Source organism: Hibiscus syriacus, unplaced genomic scaffold, assembly GCF_006381635.1.
Source record: "Hibiscus syriacus cultivar Baekdansim isolate YM2019G1 unplaced genomic scaffold, ASM638163v2 tig00111088_pilon, whole genome shotgun sequence".
NCBI classification, from domain to species: Eukaryota; Viridiplantae; Streptophyta; class Magnoliopsida; order Malvales; family Malvaceae; genus Hibiscus; species Hibiscus syriacus.
This window is the reverse complement of record NW_024062978.1, coordinates 68,385-87,731: the sequence shown is the minus strand read 5'-3', so window position 1 is coordinate 87,731 and position 19,347 is coordinate 68,385. Positions and strand designations below refer to the sequence as shown.

Below are 19,347 nucleotides of genomic sequence, written 5' to 3'. Positions count from 1 at the left end.
GTTAATCTTCATATCATGAAAAAGGAAATCCACGTCAAATGCCATTAATGCCACATAATTCACCCTGGCCTCCTGCATGCGCTATTCGTGTCTTCACCAAAAGCGACTTTTCCTTTGTCTCTTTCTCACAGTGTCCAATCTGCCATTTCCACAACTCTCCAAAACGCCACCTTTTTTACTCTCAAAACTATCCATCTTCTCTTCTCTGAATCTCTGCGTAAAGAAAAGGGTGGAAATGGGGAGTAAAAAAGATTCAAAATCGGCGATGAAAGAGGTGTTCGAATATTGGATATGGAAGCAACCAATGTTGCTGAAGGTCTTCCTTGCAGTAATGGCGTTGGTGTTATCTTTCACCGCAATGAAGCTCATACTGAAAGACAACAATCACTTCTTTATTGCCTCCGAGCTCACCCACGCCACTGGGATTGTTGCTTTGATTTACAAGCTTACTACCAAGAGGACATGTTCTGGTACATATATATATATATATATATATATATATATTCAATGATTATAGCATTGTTTATTATCATGCTGATTATCAATAAACGAAGACTCTGTGTTTTCTTCTTAAGGCCTTTCGTTGAAGTCTCAAGAACTCACGGCGATGTTTTTAGCAGTAAGAGTAGTGTGCAGCTTCATGCTGGAAGGTGACATCCATACACTGCTGGATTTAGCCACCTTCGTTTTCACTGCATGGCTTATATTCATGATTCGGTCCAACCTCAAGTCTACCTACATCAAGGACCTTGATAATTTTCCCCTCTACAGTATGGTAATCGCAAAATTATTACAAGACAAAACACATTTCATTGTGTTTCTTTAACACATACTTTACGATGTTATATATACGTAAATGTAATTCACAGGTGGTGCCCTGTGCCATACTTGCTGTGCTAATCCACCCACGCGGTTCTGATATGTACATCAGTCGTCTTCTTTGGGCCTTTTGTGTTTATTTGGAAGCTGTTTCAGTTACGCCACAGCTTCGCATGATGCAGAATGCAAAGGTTTCATATATAAATATATATATGCCTACACACGTGTATAAATAAGAAACCAGAGATGTTGGTTTCATGATAGTTTATTCAATATTACAGATGATCGAACCGGTTACGGCCCATTATGTGTTTGCACTTGGTGTTGCCAGGTTCCTCTCCTGCGCTAATTGGATTATCCAGGTTAATTTTTTGACTCTCTGCACAATCTGTTAATAATCATGACTAACGCATTAATGTTAACCGTTGCTATATATATGGTATACGTAAGGTCTATGAGACAGGAGGGACTTATCTGTTCTTGGTCGGGTATGGTTACTTGTGGTTCCCCATGGCCATCCTCGCAGAAATTGTCCAAACATTCATCTTGGTTGACTTTTGTTACTATTATATCAAGAGGTCTGCCATTTTTCCCTATCTCTCTAAACCCTAAGCCATGATTTCTTTCTATTTCTAGATATATTTAATACACCGTCGCTAGATGGAAATATCAATACCAATATAAGTATAAATAGATCTTCATATTGTTTATTTTTTTTGGGCAGCTTTATGCAGGGCCAACTAATAATCAGGATGCCAGTTTAGAAAATTTGAAATTAATGTTAGGCAATGTAATGGACAAACAAATGACTTAAGTTCATCTGTTTTGAAGCTTAATTCAAACAGCCATGATGTACTTATGTAGTTCAAGTTTTCTGGTATTTCTTGCAAGTGATATGGATTGTCCATATCAGTCGGATTATTGTTTATTCTGGCAGAATAATTGAATGTTTGAACAGAACGGTCGAGATTCGCGGGGACAAGGAGATCTCGCACCACGTATCTGTATACTGGAACAAGTGTTCAGAAAGTGCCTACGCTATCATAGCTGTTTCTGACTCATCACCAGCTCTTCATGCATATATGCCACGCGTCATTCCCCTACTCCTAATTTCTTTTCTTAGCGATTTGCACCAATTTTAAAGGAAAAGGAAAATCACAAATAAGTTTTTTTTTTTTTGAAAGAGATGTATTTTGTATAAATAAGGACCAAAGTACACCACCCAAAGAACCTCATTAAAAAATCTCCCTAGCCTTTTTAGAGGAAAATGAGTGTGCCATAGGGTGGTAATTACAGTCGAATAGAACTTTCAATTGCAGCAATCAAACAAATACCCCAACCTGATAATCAAAATAAAATCTGGTCAAGCTAACGAGATACAACTTAATATACAAATCCCTTAACAAAGCCTACACTAACTAGCATAAGACTACAACGAAGTATGAAACCGGCTGCAATTAACTCCAATGAAAACCAGCATAACAACACCATATATAAGCAGTATAACAAACACAGGTAAAACCAACACTGTCATCAGCTAAAAAGAAAGGAACCTGGACAACGAACAAAATCTTGTACGCATGGAAATTTCACTGGCCACAAGAAGTGCATCCACATTCCTATTTGCAACAGAACTGAATAGAAGATCTGATCTACTCAGAATAATTTGCCCTCGAACCTAGATTTATTTCTACCAAGCCATAAGTTCCAAATCAACAAAAAATCCGATTTGCCATAACAACAGATTTTTCCTTCTAACATTATGAGAAAACCAGATTATAATTAGCTCATTAACATTTCTAGGAAACACAATATCGACTTCCCATACCTTGCACCATCGTTGCCATACATGCCACGAGACATCACAATGAATCAACAAATGACTTTGATCTTCTATACAACAATTACAAAAAATGCAAAGCTGGTTATCGTTGCAATCAATACCTCGCTTAACCAATTCAGAAATTACTAGCAGTCTTTGATGCATGGCTTTCCACACAAAAGCAGAAATTTTTAATGGAATTTACTTACACCAGACCGGATTCCAACTCGGATCTGCCACTTTCCCAACTGAATCCAATCTAGAACAATAATCCTTCGAATTATACTTTCATCAGACGAGCTTGACCACTTTAATTTGTCTGATTCTGAACTAGACCCGACAGCTCTTTCCAATACTGACAAGAACTCACTCCAAACATCCAATTCCCAAACAAATAATTCTCTTCTGAGTTGAATATTCCACTCCCATACATTGCCAATCCAACGCCTAAACTCTGTAATACTATCAGATTTTTTTACCGCTACCCCAAATATTATTGGAAATGAATCTTTTAAAGAACGAACATCAGTCTAATGATCTGACCAGAATTCAACTATGGACCCATTACCCATAACACATCTTACCTCCGATACAAATCCATTGTCATACAGAACAGCCGGGTTAATGATGTCACGCCACACCCAAGAAGAATTTCGCTTATTGACAGCTCTAGGCAAAAGCAGTTGTGGGCCATAATTATACCTCTCCATTATAATCTTTTTCCACAAACATTCATTATCCTCATAAAAACGTCAAATCCATTTATTCAGTAACGCACTAATTTTAGTATTGACGTCGAAAATGTTCAAACCCCATGAGATTTTGGACCACAGACGTTAGTCCACTTTATCCAATGAATCCCTCTAATAGACTTAATATTCCACAAAAATCTCGCTGTAAGCGAATTAATCAACTCAGCTATCCATTTCGGGATAGAAAATATGAACATGAAATAAACTGGCAGATTCACCAATGCAACTTTAATCAGTGTAATTTTTTAATATTAAAATTTAGTGGAAGGTTCATAAAAAATGTCGATTTCAACAAACATCTTCACGTAACCTCTTAGGTTGCAGATTTGTACTTTAATTTAAAAATATTTTAATTAAATTATTATTATATTATCGTTAATTGAAATATTAAATGTAAATTCAGACTTGAATATAACTGTTAAAAATATTTAATAACAAAATTTGGGTTTTTTATTTCTTTTGATTAATCTAAGATAAATATAAGGTAATATATATTATTTATTTTTAATAATATATGTTTAAACATACCCTACGTGAGCTGAAATTAAAGTCCCGAGCTAGATTGATGAAGGATCTGATTAATGTTATGTTAATTTTTTAAAGATTTAATTAGAATGATTAGAGATTTGGCTACCAAAATAAAGATTATGCTATAGTTTGAGAACTTATTTGGAATTAAACCAAAAACATACTAGTAAAATCAAATTGCTGAAACGTGTCATAATGAGATGGATGGACACCAAATGGGCAGATATCCGAGTAGGGTGAGTGTTCGATCAGATTGAATCGAGTAAAGTCAAAATTTTTTAAATTATTCGAGTTATATTTTATTATTTGATTTAGATTTAAAAAAAATTCGATTCAAATTTATGAAATTGAAATGTGAACTCAATTCGAATCAAAATAAATCAAAAAAATTAATTTTTCAAATCAAATTTTAGTCACCCTATATCCGAGGGCAGAGAACTTCCAATCCCGCCACATCTGTCCGAAAACACTCTTACGTGTCAACACCAGTCCTTCATCCCCTTCTCCCATCACGCCACGTGGCCTTCCCTCTGCCCTTTTATCTCCCATGAAAATCTAAATTCAAGCAAAGAAGCCATATAAAAGCAAATATCGGTACAAAGAGAGTACAATCTTCATTGTGTTTTTAATATATTTCGATTCTTCATTTGTAGCATGAGGTTTTAGCAAGAATCGTTGGTTTTGTTTTCGGAGCAATTTGAAAATGGAAAAAAAACTGTGGGATAATGGGAGGATGAAATTGAGCTAGACCTGGGATTATCCATCGGAGGAAGCTTTGGAAAAGCCGAGAAACTAAAGCTCATAAAAAACGAACCAAAACCCAGCAATAACTCCGTCGCAGATCTCGGAGAAAGCGTTGTTTTTGATCCCCAAACGAAACGTGAGGTTCAAGCTTTGAGGCGACAAGAAGCGAGGAAGAAGAGAGAACACAAGCAGCAAAAGAGAGGGATATGTCACCGGAGCAGAGTATCAAAGCAAAGACAACGGCGCCGGTGCAATGGAAGAAAGGGAATGCAATTGAAGAGTTTTCTGGTAACGTAAATCGTAATTCGAGCGGCAAGCTGAATAACCCGTTGGTATGTCCGGTAATCCCGGTGCGGGTCCCGGGCCCGTATTTGCAGATCCAGTTCGGGCCGCTCGCCAATGGGTTTGCGTATTCTTGCGTAAATGCTGTGCCTTGTTGGGGCGATGTAACTGGGAATGAGAAGGGCGTTGTGCAGCCGCTGGCGGTGGCTGTGAATGGCGGGTTTCCGTCGTTTCAGACGGCTTGGGAATCGGGTCAGAATGGTGTAAATGGATATTATTCAGAACAGAATATTAGCAGATATGAAAGGAAGAAGAAAACAGGCTCAAACGGGTCTACAATGTGTATTTCTTCTGCGGGTTCGGATCTTCAAAGCTATTCTAATCAAGGTACGTCCTTTACCATTTTTTAATGCAAATATTATGTTATTATTTATGTTTTAAAAATCAAAAGGGCTATTCAAAACGTTAGATGAAATCATGTGATGATTATCAATCCTCTCCATTTGTTCTTATATTTCATTTCCCATTCATTTTCAGGTGGTTGCAGCAGTGAAACCGGAACCCCCACGCCACAATGAATTGTTCAGCGGCGAGCAATCCAAAGAGCCAATCTGAACAAAGTGCTACTTCTCACCAAATGGACTCCGTCCAAAGCATCGAGAAAACACCATCATTGAATGCCACAGTGTGCACTCCATCGAATCCGAAGAAATAACCCAAACCCCAAACCGAGTCTAATGTTAACAGCAAACCTGTTTCGACAAACGAAACTGCAACAACCACCACTTTCTCAAAAGATACCAAGGGGAAGCCTCCTAAGTCCTAGGCCTCCACTGCCCACTAACGACCACCACGTCCTTTCCCTTCGGAACATGCCCTGCGTCTCGACGACGGGCAATGGCCCCAATGGTAAAACCATCAATGGTTTTCTATACAGATATACCAATTCTGAAGTCTGCATCATCTGTGTCTGCCATGGGACTACATTCACCCCGGCCGAGTTCGTGCAGCACGCTGGTGGTACCGATGTTTCTCATCCTCTCAGACACATCACTATGGTTCCCGCCGCCTTTTAGTGAAAGACAACAAATATATAGCCATATGCCTGATTGTTTTGCCTGTTTTCTAGACCATGTTTGCCCCTCTAACAGCATTAATTCGACAAGAAGATTTTAGGTCATTTTCTTCGTGTGTTGTTTTCTTTTAGTTTGTGCAGCTTCCTTCATGCCAAACTTGTCTCGTTTTCCAGTGCTATTGATGCACTTTTCAGATTAGCGTAATGGAATTCTATTGGTTAATTCTGCTTTGTACCAGCACGTTGATGAGCAGATAGTGACAACAAAACATCGATTCAAACAAAGAGTAGAATAGTGGGCAATAAAGAGAGGGGGGGGGGGGAAATCAAACTTGTTTGCAACGCATTGTGTCGGTACTTGACTCGGTGTTTCTTAAACCCAATAAGGACCACAATAGGCCAATACTTCGGTAAAATTAGGCCTCATACATCTTTTATGTAATGCTATATGCTAAATAACTTATTAAAATTAGGCCTCATACATCATTTTAAAATTTTAATTAATAATAAATTGTCGAAGTTTTTAAAAATAACTAATATTCAAAAAAGTTATAATAGTGATAACGAAGTTAAAATCATATATAATTATGTTAGAATGATCTTGTAAAATAAACAAAAACAAGAGATTTACATGATTCTAATTAAATTAAAATATTTAATGAAAATATAATAATTAAAATTTAATGAAAAATGTCTAACATAATAACTCGAAATTAAATTTGATATCGAGTAAATAAATTGTCCACAATCATGAATCAAATAATTTCAATTAACAATAATTTGTAAAGTGATTAATTTATACAAATCATAAATCAATCATTAACAAAATAAAATAGAGGATATAGGAATATTTAGAAAAATGAAGATAAAGAAAATCTCATAAATCATAGTGTTAAAAAGTCTGACCAAATAAAAGAGATTATTTATATATATATATATGCGCGCGCGCATAAAAGAATATTTGTTATAGCGATTTATTTGTTATAATTATTTTTATTTTTGTATCTATTATATCGACTACAATTATTTGTTATTACACCTATAGTTGTAAATATAATCAGAATATCTTATAACTATGACCGGATTTTATCATTACAAATAAACATCGAAGATAGATAAAAACGTAATATATAGATTTTTTTATTAATTTAAAATAAATATAAAATAACATTTATATAAAAAAATATTTATTAAATATTAATCATACCTTATAATTATAAAACATCAAAGAATAATAATAATAATAATAATTTATTTATCAGTTTTAGTTTGTGACATATAAATTAAAATTGTTTGTTATTGTTCGGGGTATAAATACTTGCAGCGGTATTTCCTTTTGCTGGCGCCTCTTCAAGTCCACAAAAACCCTAGAAACCGCCAAACTTTCTCAACAAAGGGAGGTGAGAGAAAGAGCAACCAACGCAAAAGAAGAAGAGATCAAGAAAAGTACTCTATCCACTCTCACCTCTATTCTCCTTGCGATCTGAATCTAAAAGCTCTGGTAAGTAACCTCATTATCAACTAATTCTATACTTGAATTTCATTTATTTCTTCATTTTGGAATATGCTTTTTTCCTGGATGGCTCTATTTTGTATTCATATCAATTACTAGTGCTCGATCTTTAGATTTAAGAGATGCTTTACTGGAAAACTAAAATTTTGAAATCTAACCGCAACATTTGTGTTCAATTGTTCAATCCACTAGGATTTCGCTGAATAATTTTCTCGGAAGTTCTTTTATGATACATTTTGTAGTTCAAAACACTTTGTTCGTTCGTTCGGTAGTTATGTTAGATGGTTTTGTGGTTCCCCAAGGGGGAATCTGTTTTTCTTTTTCTTGGCTTGCTACTTAAAATTGTGGTTAGAGTTTTGAGTACTGGTTTCAGTTTGCCTTTGTTGATTTGCAGGTTAGAACAATTAGTCAATGGAATCTACACAGCAAGTCCCTGCCGGAATTACAGCTCCTGCTCCCGATGTTGTATGTTTTCCATTTGTATTTGGATGTTTTAATAATGCACTCAAAGTTAAGTTTCGATCTCTATTTTTGGTGATTTCAGGTTGGGAATGCATTTGTCCATCAATACTACCTTATCTTACATCAATCTCCTGAACTGGTTCACCGATTTTACCATGATAGTAGTAAACTTGGTCGACCTGAAGAAAATGGCATCATGAGTATCACGACGACTATGCAAGTGAGGTTTCTTTATCTATATTTTTCATTCATCTGTCTTGAGTTGAACTTTCAAATTAAGGATATGGTTCATTATCTTTTAGTTTTGTTTGCTTCTTTGTTTTCATGCTGTCGTGCAAGGCTACATTTTGAAACCACGTTTTCTGCTCATTTGAAAGCTATTTCTTTATAAGCTTGGATTGATGTAATTGATTTGTGGTGCTTCATTTGTGGACCAGGCCATCAACGAGAAAATACTAGCACTTGAGTATGGAGAATTCAAAGCAGAGATAACAAGTGTGGATGCTCAGGACTCTCACAGTGGAGGAGTACTTGTTCTTGTAACTGGGTATTTAACTTTAAAGGACAAAGTGGGACGAAAATTCACTCAAACTTTCTTTTTGGCTCCTCAAGACAAGGGCTATTTTGTTTTAAATGATATGTTTAGATACGTTGATGATGGCATACAAGAAAGTGGGAGCCAAGATATAGTTAATAATATTGAAACCTCTCTTGCTCCTGAGCAAGGTAATTGGAAACCCATAATGCCATCTGAAACACAGAATTATAGTGATTTCCTCCTATTGATGTAAATGGTTGTCTGCAGATTCTTCACCTGCTTTGGAGAATCAAATTGAGCAAATGGAACCATTTCCAGAAGAAGCTAATGGGCAAGTGTGCAATCCTTCTGAGGATGGTGCTGGTTCTAATGAAGAAGAGGGAGCACCAGTGGTCGAGGTTGTTGATGAGGTTCTTGATGATTCACAGATGGTTGCTGATTCCAATTCCAAAATCAAGGAAGTGCCAAAGAAATCATATGCATCTATTGTATGTATTGAGTAGCATTCTGCTGCATTTTGAAACTTGAGTTGGTATTGGTTTTGGATATATAATTTATGTTTTAAGCTAATAGTTTTAGCTTCATCTATTATTGCTCTAGCTGAAGGTTATGAAGGAGAATGCAATCCCTGTATCAATCCCTACGCATTCCCCTGTGAAGTCTTCAGCAAAATCTCATCAGCAACCGAGATCTGCTGCACCACCATCTGCTCCTGCAACAGCATCCGATTCGCAAGTTTCCAGCAACAATGTTGTAGAAAATGGGAATAATCAAGATGTGGAAGGTATACACTTTTTTTTCATGCCTGCACAATTTTCAACTAGTTAGCATGCAATTTATTTCTTATATGCTTTATTATATTTTTTATTTCTTTATGTGTCTACGTTCCTGTGAATCATCTACTCAAATATATTCTTTTAACCATGCACAGCTGAAGGTCCCTCTATCTACATCAAAGGTTTACCTTTGAATGCTACACCTAACATGCTGGAGAATGAATTTAAAAAGTTTGGGCCTATTAAGAGTGGTGGTATTCAAGTTCGAAGCCAGAAGGTAAATGTTAGCACATTTTCAACTGATAGATTGTGACTGTATATTCAACTAATGTATTCTCTATATTTCCCTACAGGGTTTCTGTTTTGGTTTCGTGGAATTTGAAATGGCAAGTTCTGTGCAAAGTGCGATAGAGGTATTTATCATTTTTCTATGCTGATCTTTTCATTATTTTCATCATAATGCATTTTACCTAGAGATCTATTGGCACTGGGTTGCAATAAGGTCTGCAATTCTTAACTTGCCTTTGCCCAGGCAGACAATAAAGGTTTTGCTTCAGCTTATGGCTAGATTTCTAATTTAATCTCTCAAAAATCAATTGAATAAAGTTATGAATGTGCCTAGATTTTAAGTGAACCTTCTGTTATTTTGTTGGAAATGCTGTTTTCTTTTAGGAGTTAATAGAAATGAGGAAAATGTGTTGGGTCTATAATGTCTATAGATGAATATGATGTGGACTCTAGTTGTGTAGTGCAAGGGTGACCATGCCTTCATATCATATGTATAACACTAGAAGCTTGGATGTGGATAACCTCAGATAAGTTAAAGAAACATAAAGATTTGGTAGTGGAACTCGCTTGTAGAGACCAGATAAGGAATCCTAAAGCTTATTGGTTTCCTCTGGTTTGGTGGTAAAAAAGCAATACATGTATTTTAGCATCTCTCAAGTTGTAAGATTTAAAATAAATTTCATTTATTATTAAAAATAATTTAAAGAATGACAAAAGGTTCATGGAACATTGGTGATACCAATGTTGATCATGGTGCTAAGAGCTTCATATTGCCCGAGGCACAAAGCGCGAAAAAGTACCTGCCTAAGTAAAATGAGGCGTGTGCAGACATACTCATATAATCTATATTAAAAATTAGAGTATATTTAAGTAATAAATATATAAATATCATGTTTAGTAACCTCTTTAAATTTGCCCCACCTGAGTGTAGATGAAGTGCTAAATTTAATTTTGCTGTGCCTATGTGTACCCAAGGGCTCGCCTTGACAACCTTGGGTCCTTGGGTGATACCTGTAGAGTTTAGCCTAAATTATTCTTTGCTGTCAATATGGAGTTGCATTTCAAACATTAGACTCTCACTCTTGCATTAAAAAAACATAATTTTTTGTGGTTGAGTTTGATCATTCTTTTTCTTTAAATCCTGATTATCCTGTTGATGGTTTCAAGTTTAACTAAATCCCTGATTTTACTTTTGATATTCTTCTCCAATTGCAAAGTGAGGGGGTTTATCAAAGGGAGTGGTTTATTGTTACTTTTTTCTTATTTGTTTTTTTGGTGCAATACATTTACGTATTTTTCTTCGAACATCTTTCAGGCTTCTCCTATTAATATTGGTGGGCGTAAAGCAGTCGTTGAAGAAAAACGATCTACTTCTCGAGGTAAGTTTTATTTTTAACTAAGGTCTATACTAAAGTGGTCTGCATGATTCAGTGAAAATGACTGGAGTAGTAGGTTTGTAACATGGTAAACCATTTCATGATTATTAGAGTAATTAGAATTGAGATCTGATAATGTAGATTCTTAGGTTAATGTTGAGACACTGTTTCTATCACACAACTTATGAAATATGCTGTTATTGGCATGAGACCGATGTGTCCTTGTTCGGATGAAAAATGGTAGAGACAAAATTTTGCAACATGGACTTCAAAACTTGTGTAGACATTTTTGCATCTTGCAATATGATTGTTTTTCATATGCAGGTAACAGAGGTCGGTCTTCATCTGTATCTGGGGTTGGATACAGAAATGAGGGAGCAAGAGGTCGCGGAAACTACAGTGGTGGAAGGGGCTATGGCCGGGGCGAGTTTGGTAACAGGAGCAATAATCGAGGAGGGTATTTCAACCGGGGAGGTGATGGATATCAAAGTGGTGAGCACGTGGGAAATAGTAATGGTGGCCGTGTGAGTCGCTCTGGTGGGCTAGCCAAGAATGTAGCACCGACTGTATCTGCCCCTGCTTGAAGAAATTAATTTAGGAGTTGTCCTCAGAATGGCAAAAGATTTTAACTTTGAATTTACAGTGTAGTTAGCAGAAAGAACTCGATTTGCATTGCGATGAGATTTGTCAATGAGGGGTTATAACAGTGAAGGGTTTTGGGCTGTGGTGCAGATTAAATTCTTGTTAACTGAGTTACTTTTATTGTTCAGGCTTTTCGGGGCACATTTTCCTTTGTTGCCTTGTGGACAAGATGCATCTGCAACAAAATTTTGTTGATGGAATTTCATTTAACACCTCATCTTAGACTCTTAGTCGTCCTTATTATTTATGGGAAAATTGTGTAATGTAATTAGTTCTCTTTGTTCTAATGCCCGCGGGCAACAGGGTTCATCTAGTATTCGCCGGTTTTACTTTACAATCGACCAGTCATTCGATCGTAGCGTCTGCATTAAACCAGTGCCTGGTACCACACAGGGCCCCATCATCTCTCAACTTTTTTGGCAACCAGCCAGGAAAAGTCAAATCCATCTAGCGGCTGGGCTACGTGTCGTTCCGCACAGTTAAACAAACAAAACGACATGTGTGAACGGAGTTGCACGTGTTTCGTACGGTAGAGTTGTTGAATAATCTAATTGGTGGATCGAACTTTTGACTTAGAGGTTGTTTGTTTATTTCAGAATGATTAAACGTTGAATGATTCAGAGGCTCTGAATGTGACATGCTGTTTGATAACTGGCTCTGAATGATTTAGAATGTACTTCTGTACTGAATCATTCAGCATTGTTTTGCTGAATCAGTCAGTACTGAATCATTCAGATGTGCGAAATAAATATAAGAGACAAACAAACAGTCCCTTAGGTTTTATTTCCTCCTCTTTTAATAAAAAATATTTGCCACGTTTAATTCTATTTATAGTAATAGCTTCCCTATTTTTCGTTATTGATTTGTTAATTATCAGATTTTATTTTTCATGAATTTTAATTAAATAAGATTTTTTTAATAAGAATTACATTCTGTTTTGTGACAAAGTCGTTAACTTTTCTGGGAGTAAGTGTAAATTATATTTTAAAGGGTTAAAATATAATTTTATTGTTATTTTTAAAAAAATAAGTTCCATTTGATCTTCATCAATTAATCTTCAATAGGAGGGCTCCAAAAATAACAATTTATCATAAGCTTTAATTGGTTATCCTAAGGAGTAAATTAATCCAACTTTTAAATTCCTCGAACTTGAAAGAGATTAATAACAAAGCATTGGAAATTCAACGAAAGTTTTATTTTTGTTATGTTACATTACAAAGTTGGCATCTAAAAATAGATTTTTATTATTAAAAATCTATATTATTGACGTCAAATGACATTAATAAAATTAAAATATTTTTAAAATTTTATGTTTCATATGATCAAGTCTATAGTAACTTTTGATTGGACCACATATTTTCTCAACAAAAAATATCTTTTAAAATAATGAGTAAAACAAAATGATAATATATGAATTAACTGGAAATATTGTATAAAGAACAAAGTGGAAATTTATATATAATACAAAGGTAGTGTTATATTAAATAGTTTTTCTTTAAAACTATTTTATCCTGAAATTAATATAGAAAACCTTTGAAAATTATAAATAACATTATAATTATAAGTGCAAATAGCATACATCTAAATAATTATTCAGAAAACATAATAAGATTAATAAAGAATTCTTATAATATGTAAATATATAGCATGTACAAATCCAGATAATAAAGAGGGGTAAATGTTTATAGGGTTGAGGTTGGCGGGACATTACCCAGAGCAGTAGCTATGCTTATTTGCCATTGGGCATTGGCAGGCCACCCCACCTATCAGCTCATCGTCGGTGTCCTTCGCTCATCACCGACCCTATTTAATTATTCCTCTCTATTCCACTACTACCCTTTTTCCAGTTTCCCCTTCCCCTTTCACTTTGCGTTGCCTAATGTAAGCCCGAACGTGATGATAGAGTTTGAAAATAACTTAAAATTTAAAAAGTTTAAAAATTAAAATTTTCAAAAATTTTAAAAGATTCAATTTTTTCCCGAAACAATTGAGTTATAGTTAAAAAATTTAAAATTTTAATGAGAATTTTTTAAAATTACAAGAGAGATTTAATTAATAACATTCAAAATATTTAAAGTTTAATTTAAAATTCTAAAAATTTTGTTGGAGTCAAATTATTTTTATAAAAAAATTAAAGGTCTAAATTATCAATTTTTTTTTAATTTTTGGGAGGTCATGGTCCCATATGTCCTTATTGTGTTCCGCCCCTGCATACCTTTCCTCTTTAACCCGCCACGTTGGTCACCTTGCGTTCTAGATTAGTGCCATGTCAAATTCATACTTTTTTTAATTAGTTTTTGGTTGCCCTCATGATTATAGGGTTTAGACTTCTAATCCGGATCGATCTACGTCGCACAATCTAATTTTAGTAGGTGAGAATTCTAATGAAAATTTTTTGCATACGGATTCAAACTTATGACCTACTTAAACGATATTAAACTGCTGATCACTTGAATCAATTCTGTTGATAAATCTAGACTTGTTTTAGTGACTACTCGTGGGTGTACTCAATTACCTTTGCTTAATGGTATTTCTATGCTTAACATATAATTATGTAGAGAGTTAGATTCATAAATATTTTTGAAAATAAGTATATACATATATTAATAATATCCGTTTCGTATAAAGTACAAACAAAATTTTAAGGAAAAATAATAATAAGAGCAAGGTAAGCACAAGAGACCTAAGAGAGATGGTATTTAGAAAAAAGGAGAGGGGTAAATCGGGAATCATAAGTTACACAAAACACAAGCATACGTTCCCCTTTCTCCAAGTTCTCTCATTCATATTAATTCAACATTCTCTCTCTTTTTGCACAAAGACTTGGCCTTTGGCTTGGCTGTAGGTTTTGTTTGATTTTTTTCTTTTTGCCCCCTACACCGTTAGCAACTTCACGACCCGTTGATAAAATTGGGTTTTCACTAAAAAAGTAAAAAACCTCGGGGGGAAAATTTAACATAAAAACAAACAAGAAAGGTGGTAGATGCATGCGCCACCACCACAATACCAACTTCTTAAATTCACTCTTTCTCTACATCTTTCACAATCTTCCTTCATTCTTTTGTACAGAACAAACAATCATCAGATTTCTTTTGCCAGATTTTGGTTTTAATCCTTAAAAATAAACTTTTTTTTGTCTCCTCGGTTTATACGCTGCTTCAACCACCACCTTTGTTTTTCCCTATCTCAGGTACCAAACAATTGATGAAAACAATGACTTTTCTTTCGTTTTATTTTGTTTGCTTATCTTCTTCTCTGTAATGGGTTGCTTTTGTTTTTCCTGGTCATGGAGTCATGACCGGTTTTTCGCTTTGATTGGCTTGAAGAAGACTTTGGCTCTGTGGTTTTCTTTTTCTCCTTGTTTTTTTGTGTGTTTTGGGGGTTGGGTTTTTTTGTTCTCTTGTGTTTTTTACTGCCTTCGCTTCCATGAAAGGTGGTAGGTTGGTGGGGTTGACTTGTTTTCCAGGGGGAGATAATTGGGATTTTCATTAGCCAGACTTATTGGACAGCTTTGTTAGCTTCGCATGATGGGAGTTTTGGTTTTACTTTATGCAAATTATGATGAATTTATCTTCCTTTTTTTTAATGAAAACGAAAACTATGGTTAAGCTTCGTGTCATCTTGCCCCCTTATCCGGAGCCTGTTTAACTTTTAGAAGAGTATACCATTTCAATAGGGGTTGAGGGTTGACTGAAAACGTTTCATGGGATTTGCGTTGGTTTGTTTCATATTATTATTTTCTCTAATTTCATTTATGAATGATTTATGTTTTACCAGCATCAAGTCTACTGTTTTCCAATCCGTGCATGGGCTTTAGATTTAACCCCTTTGCTTCTTTATGTAGCATTATTGAAATCGAAATCAATCGTACGTGTTATGAGAAAATAGTTGGTTTTCAGCCTACCAAATAGAAGTATGTATGGTTGATATTAGTATTTGATAACAAGAAAATTGATCAACATCTGCGAGTTTTCACCCGGCAACTCCATTTTTTCCTTGAATTTCTTGTTTAAATTGCTTAGGAGCATCATCAAGTTACTTGCATTGACCCATAGTCTTGATGGCCTTCTCTGTATCTCTTGTCCTTTTTCTCATTTTGCTTTATATCTAAGTAGAATAGGTGATATCTTAGTTCCCGTTTACTATCTTATGAAGCTATTTCCTATATCAGCCCTCTGATTTAACTTGCCATCCTGGTTATTTTCTAATATGTTCTTTGCTGTTCATCATTTTCTAAATTGTTTAATCCACTTATAAATCTCCCATCTTTGGTAGCCTTAGGGGCGTGGGCATACAGAATGATGCGAAGGACTACCTATTTAGCCATTGTTCACTGATTAAAAGGTTGCCAACATGGTGAGCTTACGCAGACGCAGACTCCTGGGACTCTGCTCTGGTAAACTGTAGTTCAAATGTACCTTATCTTGCACATAATTAATTACTCCTATCGATATCGATGAGTAGGAACATTTTCTATATGTGTTATATGAAGTGTGTCCTTCAATTGTTTGCCTCCGTATTGAGTAAACTATGATAGAGTGTAATCAAGTTCTAAGTTATGATTGAATAGTGTCATTCACGAAATTCGATGACCGTTTGTAGGGAAGAGTTTCTTTTTGACTCCACTTCCTAGATTTTTTGATAATGGAAATGCCCCTGAAAGTTCAAGCCAGAATGCAAAATCAGTTAGTTTGCATCCCATGCCCTCTGATTCCATGAACAACATGCACAGGGTAAGATTGCATTAATAATCAATTGACCAGGTGTAGTATTAAATGATTTCACTGTTAATTCGCTTCTTGGTTGTGGCGGTATCAGTTGTTTGTATTACTATTTCTTTTTCCATTGTGTATGAACAGGCAGCTTGCTGATATTCTTTTTACCTTTTTTCTCATGGGCTAGAGATGCTTGCCTAAATCACGCCTCTTTACTTTATGTTAAGATTACTATAGTCTTTAGTTTTTTTTATCAGTATCCAACATTTTCAGTGACCGACATGCATAGAATATATCATTGTGGATCTTAAATCATAATGCATTTCCCCCATCTCTTAAACACCTGCTAATCTTAATTTGGTCTTGCAATTTATCTTTTCTACAATTATATATTCTTCTGGCTTGTTTTCCATGATAAAATAATTATAGGAGCAAGTCATTTCATCAATCTTTATCCAAAATAAGATAAAAAAAAAACAAAAAACATTTGTCTTTGTGGATTTTAGGAAGGCTTGGTAATTTTACCTTCATTGTTTGTTTTGCTATCTGTATCTGCATTGTAGGACTAGGCGATCACAATTGCATCTTTTTATGAGACTGGTCAATATTCATGGTTGGTTTATTAGTTATTGTTAAATGAACATCCAAGCCATTTTTTTTTGGCATGTGTGGTTAGTGAGCTAAAAGGTGGTGGATCTATGAGAAAACGTAGGTGTATGCGCTGCTTTTTTTTTTGCCTCCTCTAACCGAGCTGTTTGGGATCATTGAATAGAAAGAATTATTTCTTCAGTCATAATTGATAGAAAATATGCAATTGGTAATGATAGTATCTTTTCTTGTGTTTTCAACTTGACCATGTATGTGATCCTAAGGGTTCCTTTGCTAGTACCGAGAAATGAAAAGGATATGGTAAATTAACGAATTGTGGATGCTTGGTCAATCCATTGAATCATGGAGCACCCTTATTAGAAAAACCTTGTTTACTAGGTGATGGTTCCCTTTTGAGATTGAATTATAGGATAAATAGTCAGTTGTCAATTACAAATGATATTTAACAACTGTTTGCATTACAGAATCTGTTTTACTGTTTGTGGAAACCCTTTGATGTTTTGGATTTCTAATCAATATTTTTTTGCTTTTATTAGTTTATTTAATTGGCATGCATGCAAACAGCGGTTCATAATGAATATATTAAGTGGTTCTGATTCGGATTCTCAAGTTCATGATAGATAAATACGAAGTGGCATGCAATGTTTAATTCTGGCCTTTACTTTAGAATTAAGCTTAAATGTAACTATTTAGGCTCTCTCAGAAAAGCCTCGCTAAGGTTAGCTGTGGATCACCAAACATTTCTGGTTCTGGTTCATCGAAAGAGCATCATAATCAACCTTTTCCAGGTTTGTATCTTTGGAAACACATACTCCACATGTTTGTTAATATTGTCAAAATTGAAAAGTTTACTTGTCTATGGCTTCTTGTTGGTTTGTATCTTCTTGTTGGCTTCTTGCTGCTTCTGATAAATAACAAGTTTGACGTAAATAGAGAAGCAGTTTCAGGAGGAGTCAGTGTTTTAACTTTTACCCCTTTTTTGTTAGAATAAAGATGAACGTATATATTTTGGAGCTGAGTCAATGCCGCGCTGCTTCCTTATTAAACATGTAGTTAATCATTAGTGCCAATGTCTGATGCTATGAGCCGATTTATTTTTTTACATTTTGACGGATGCCTTTATACAATGTATAATCTGTAGAGCAACCAATCAAACGAAGGAAGCGACACAGAAGGAAGCATGTGTCAAACCAAGAACCTTGCTTAATGAGGGGCGTATACTTCAAAAATATGAAATGGCAGGCCGCAATAAAAGTTGACAAGAAACAGATTCACTTAGGCACTGTTGGTTCACAAGAAGAAGCTGCACGCTTATATGACAGGTATTAAGTTAGCTTTTATCTTGCTTGTAATGATTGCTTCTACAACTTCTACAGAAACTCTAATCAGTATCACTATACGTTTTGCAAAAAATTTTCAGTAGTCTAGTTTGACGTAAATGCAAAAACCTTTAACCTTTATATATTAGTCTATGAACATGCTGTATTCATTTATTTTCATGCTTAACTTGACACGAGGAAAAATTGTTCTTCATGGTTATTAACGAATTTCATTGAAAGTGTTCATGCATATTGATGATAAATATGATGAAGTGCTGCTCATATGCAAATTCCAATAGAATATTGGAATGGCATGTATGAAAAAGCGGTGAAGGTATATGCTATTAGCTTCTCTATATGAAGGATTCTTTAAGAGCTAAGCTTTTATTGCATTTTTGTTTCCGTATTGTTTACCTTCTAAAATTTGAACTGGCTTTGTTTTTGTCATCGACTATAAGTAAACAATGTTGGCCTGTGTCATTTCATGATGTGCTAAGATGTGGTCTTAGCATTGGTTTTTCGGTAATATAACTGTCCTACTGCATGTTATGTTGATAGATAGATATTTTTATATGTAGAGCCGCTTTCATGTGCGGAAGGGAGCCTAACTTTGAGCTTTCGGAAGAGGAAAAACAGGAGCTTCGGAAATTCAAGTGGGAAGAGTTTTTGGCATATACTCGCCATTCAATTACCAATAAAAGTAAAAACCTATTGTGTATTGATGATTATCTATCCTTGTTATCTCAGCTGTTGTTTGTAACAAACATTCAATGGGTTTATTTTGAATGATGATTACAGAGTACAAGCGAAAGGCTCAGAGTCGGACCACAGAAATGCTCTGAAACTACAATAGAGGACGGTCGGTGACCGGGAACAGCAAACCAGGAGTCAATAGCTTCTCAGCTTCAAAAGAGTGGAGCTGAATAATCTGGGTCTATTGATTACACTCTAGTTGCAGAGTGTCCATTTTTGGGTGTATAAAAGTCCCCCTATTTGGGCAACATCCCAGTGATAAATCTACATTTATCATCATAGTGTTTAAATCCCAAATAAGTACTAATTATTGGTTGCATCATCAGCCTGAACC

General features: G+C 35.1%; 2 protein-coding genes and 2 pseudogenes across 2 annotated transcripts; all 4 read left to right on the top strand.

Annotated features, from left to right (window-relative positions):
• The first annotated feature begins 235 nt into the window (after window positions 1–235).
• Window positions 236–1,657, top strand: LOC120152329 (ER lumen protein-retaining receptor erd-2.2-like). The gene is made up of 6 exons (XM_039164580.1): window positions 236–470; window positions 576–775; window positions 870–1,010; window positions 1,101–1,181; window positions 1,270–1,397; window positions 1,544–1,657. The coding sequence occupies exons 1-6, from the start codon at window positions 236–238 to the stop codon at window positions 1,581–1,583; spliced, it is 825 nt and encodes a 274-aa protein (XP_039020511.1). The 3' UTR covers window positions 1,584–1,657.
• Window positions 1,658–4,121: 2,464 nt separating this feature from the next.
• LOC120152328 lies at window positions 4,122–6,042 on the top strand (annotated as a pseudogene).
• Window positions 6,043–7,353: 1,311 nt separating this feature from the next.
• On the top strand, window positions 7,354–11,591 carry LOC120152202 (nuclear transport factor 2-like). Its single transcript, XM_039164472.1, has 10 exons — window positions 7,354–7,523; window positions 7,930–8,000; window positions 8,080–8,217; window positions 8,435–8,723; window positions 8,803–9,023; window positions 9,136–9,319; window positions 9,467–9,588; window positions 9,665–9,724; window positions 10,915–10,978; window positions 11,300–11,591. The coding sequence occupies exons 2-10, from the start codon at window positions 7,947–7,949 to the stop codon at window positions 11,557–11,559; spliced, it is 1,392 nt and encodes a 463-aa protein (XP_039020403.1). The 5' UTR covers window positions 7,354–7,523; window positions 7,930–7,946; the 3' UTR covers window positions 11,560–11,591.
• A 4,301-nt stretch (window positions 11,592–15,892) lies between these two features.
• Window positions 15,893–19,311, top strand: LOC120152308 (annotated as a pseudogene).
• Window positions 19,312–19,347: the final 36 nt, after the last annotated feature.

Coding starts and splice junctions, on each gene's coding strand:
- LOC120152329 (XM_039164580.1), top strand. CDS start 236: ATGGGGAGTAAAAAAGATTCAAAATCGGCGATGAAAGAGGTGTTCGAA. Junction 776..869: donor ATTTTCCCCTCTACAGTATG/GTAATCGCAAAA, acceptor TGTAATTCACAG/GTGGTGCCCTGTGCCATACT. Junction 1,182..1,269: donor GCGCTAATTGGATTATCCAG/GTTAATTTTTTG, acceptor GGTATACGTAAG/GTCTATGAGACAGGAGGGAC.
- LOC120152202 (XM_039164472.1), top strand. CDS start 7,947: ATGGAATCTACACAGCAAGTCCCTGCCGGAATTACAGCTCCTGCTCCC. Junction 8,001..8,079: donor CAGCTCCTGCTCCCGATGTT/GTATGTTTTCCA, acceptor TGGTGATTTCAG/GTTGGGAATGCATTTGTCCA. Junction 10,979..11,299: donor AAAACGATCTACTTCTCGAG/GTAAGTTTTATT, acceptor TTTCATATGCAG/GTAACAGAGGTCGGTCTTCA.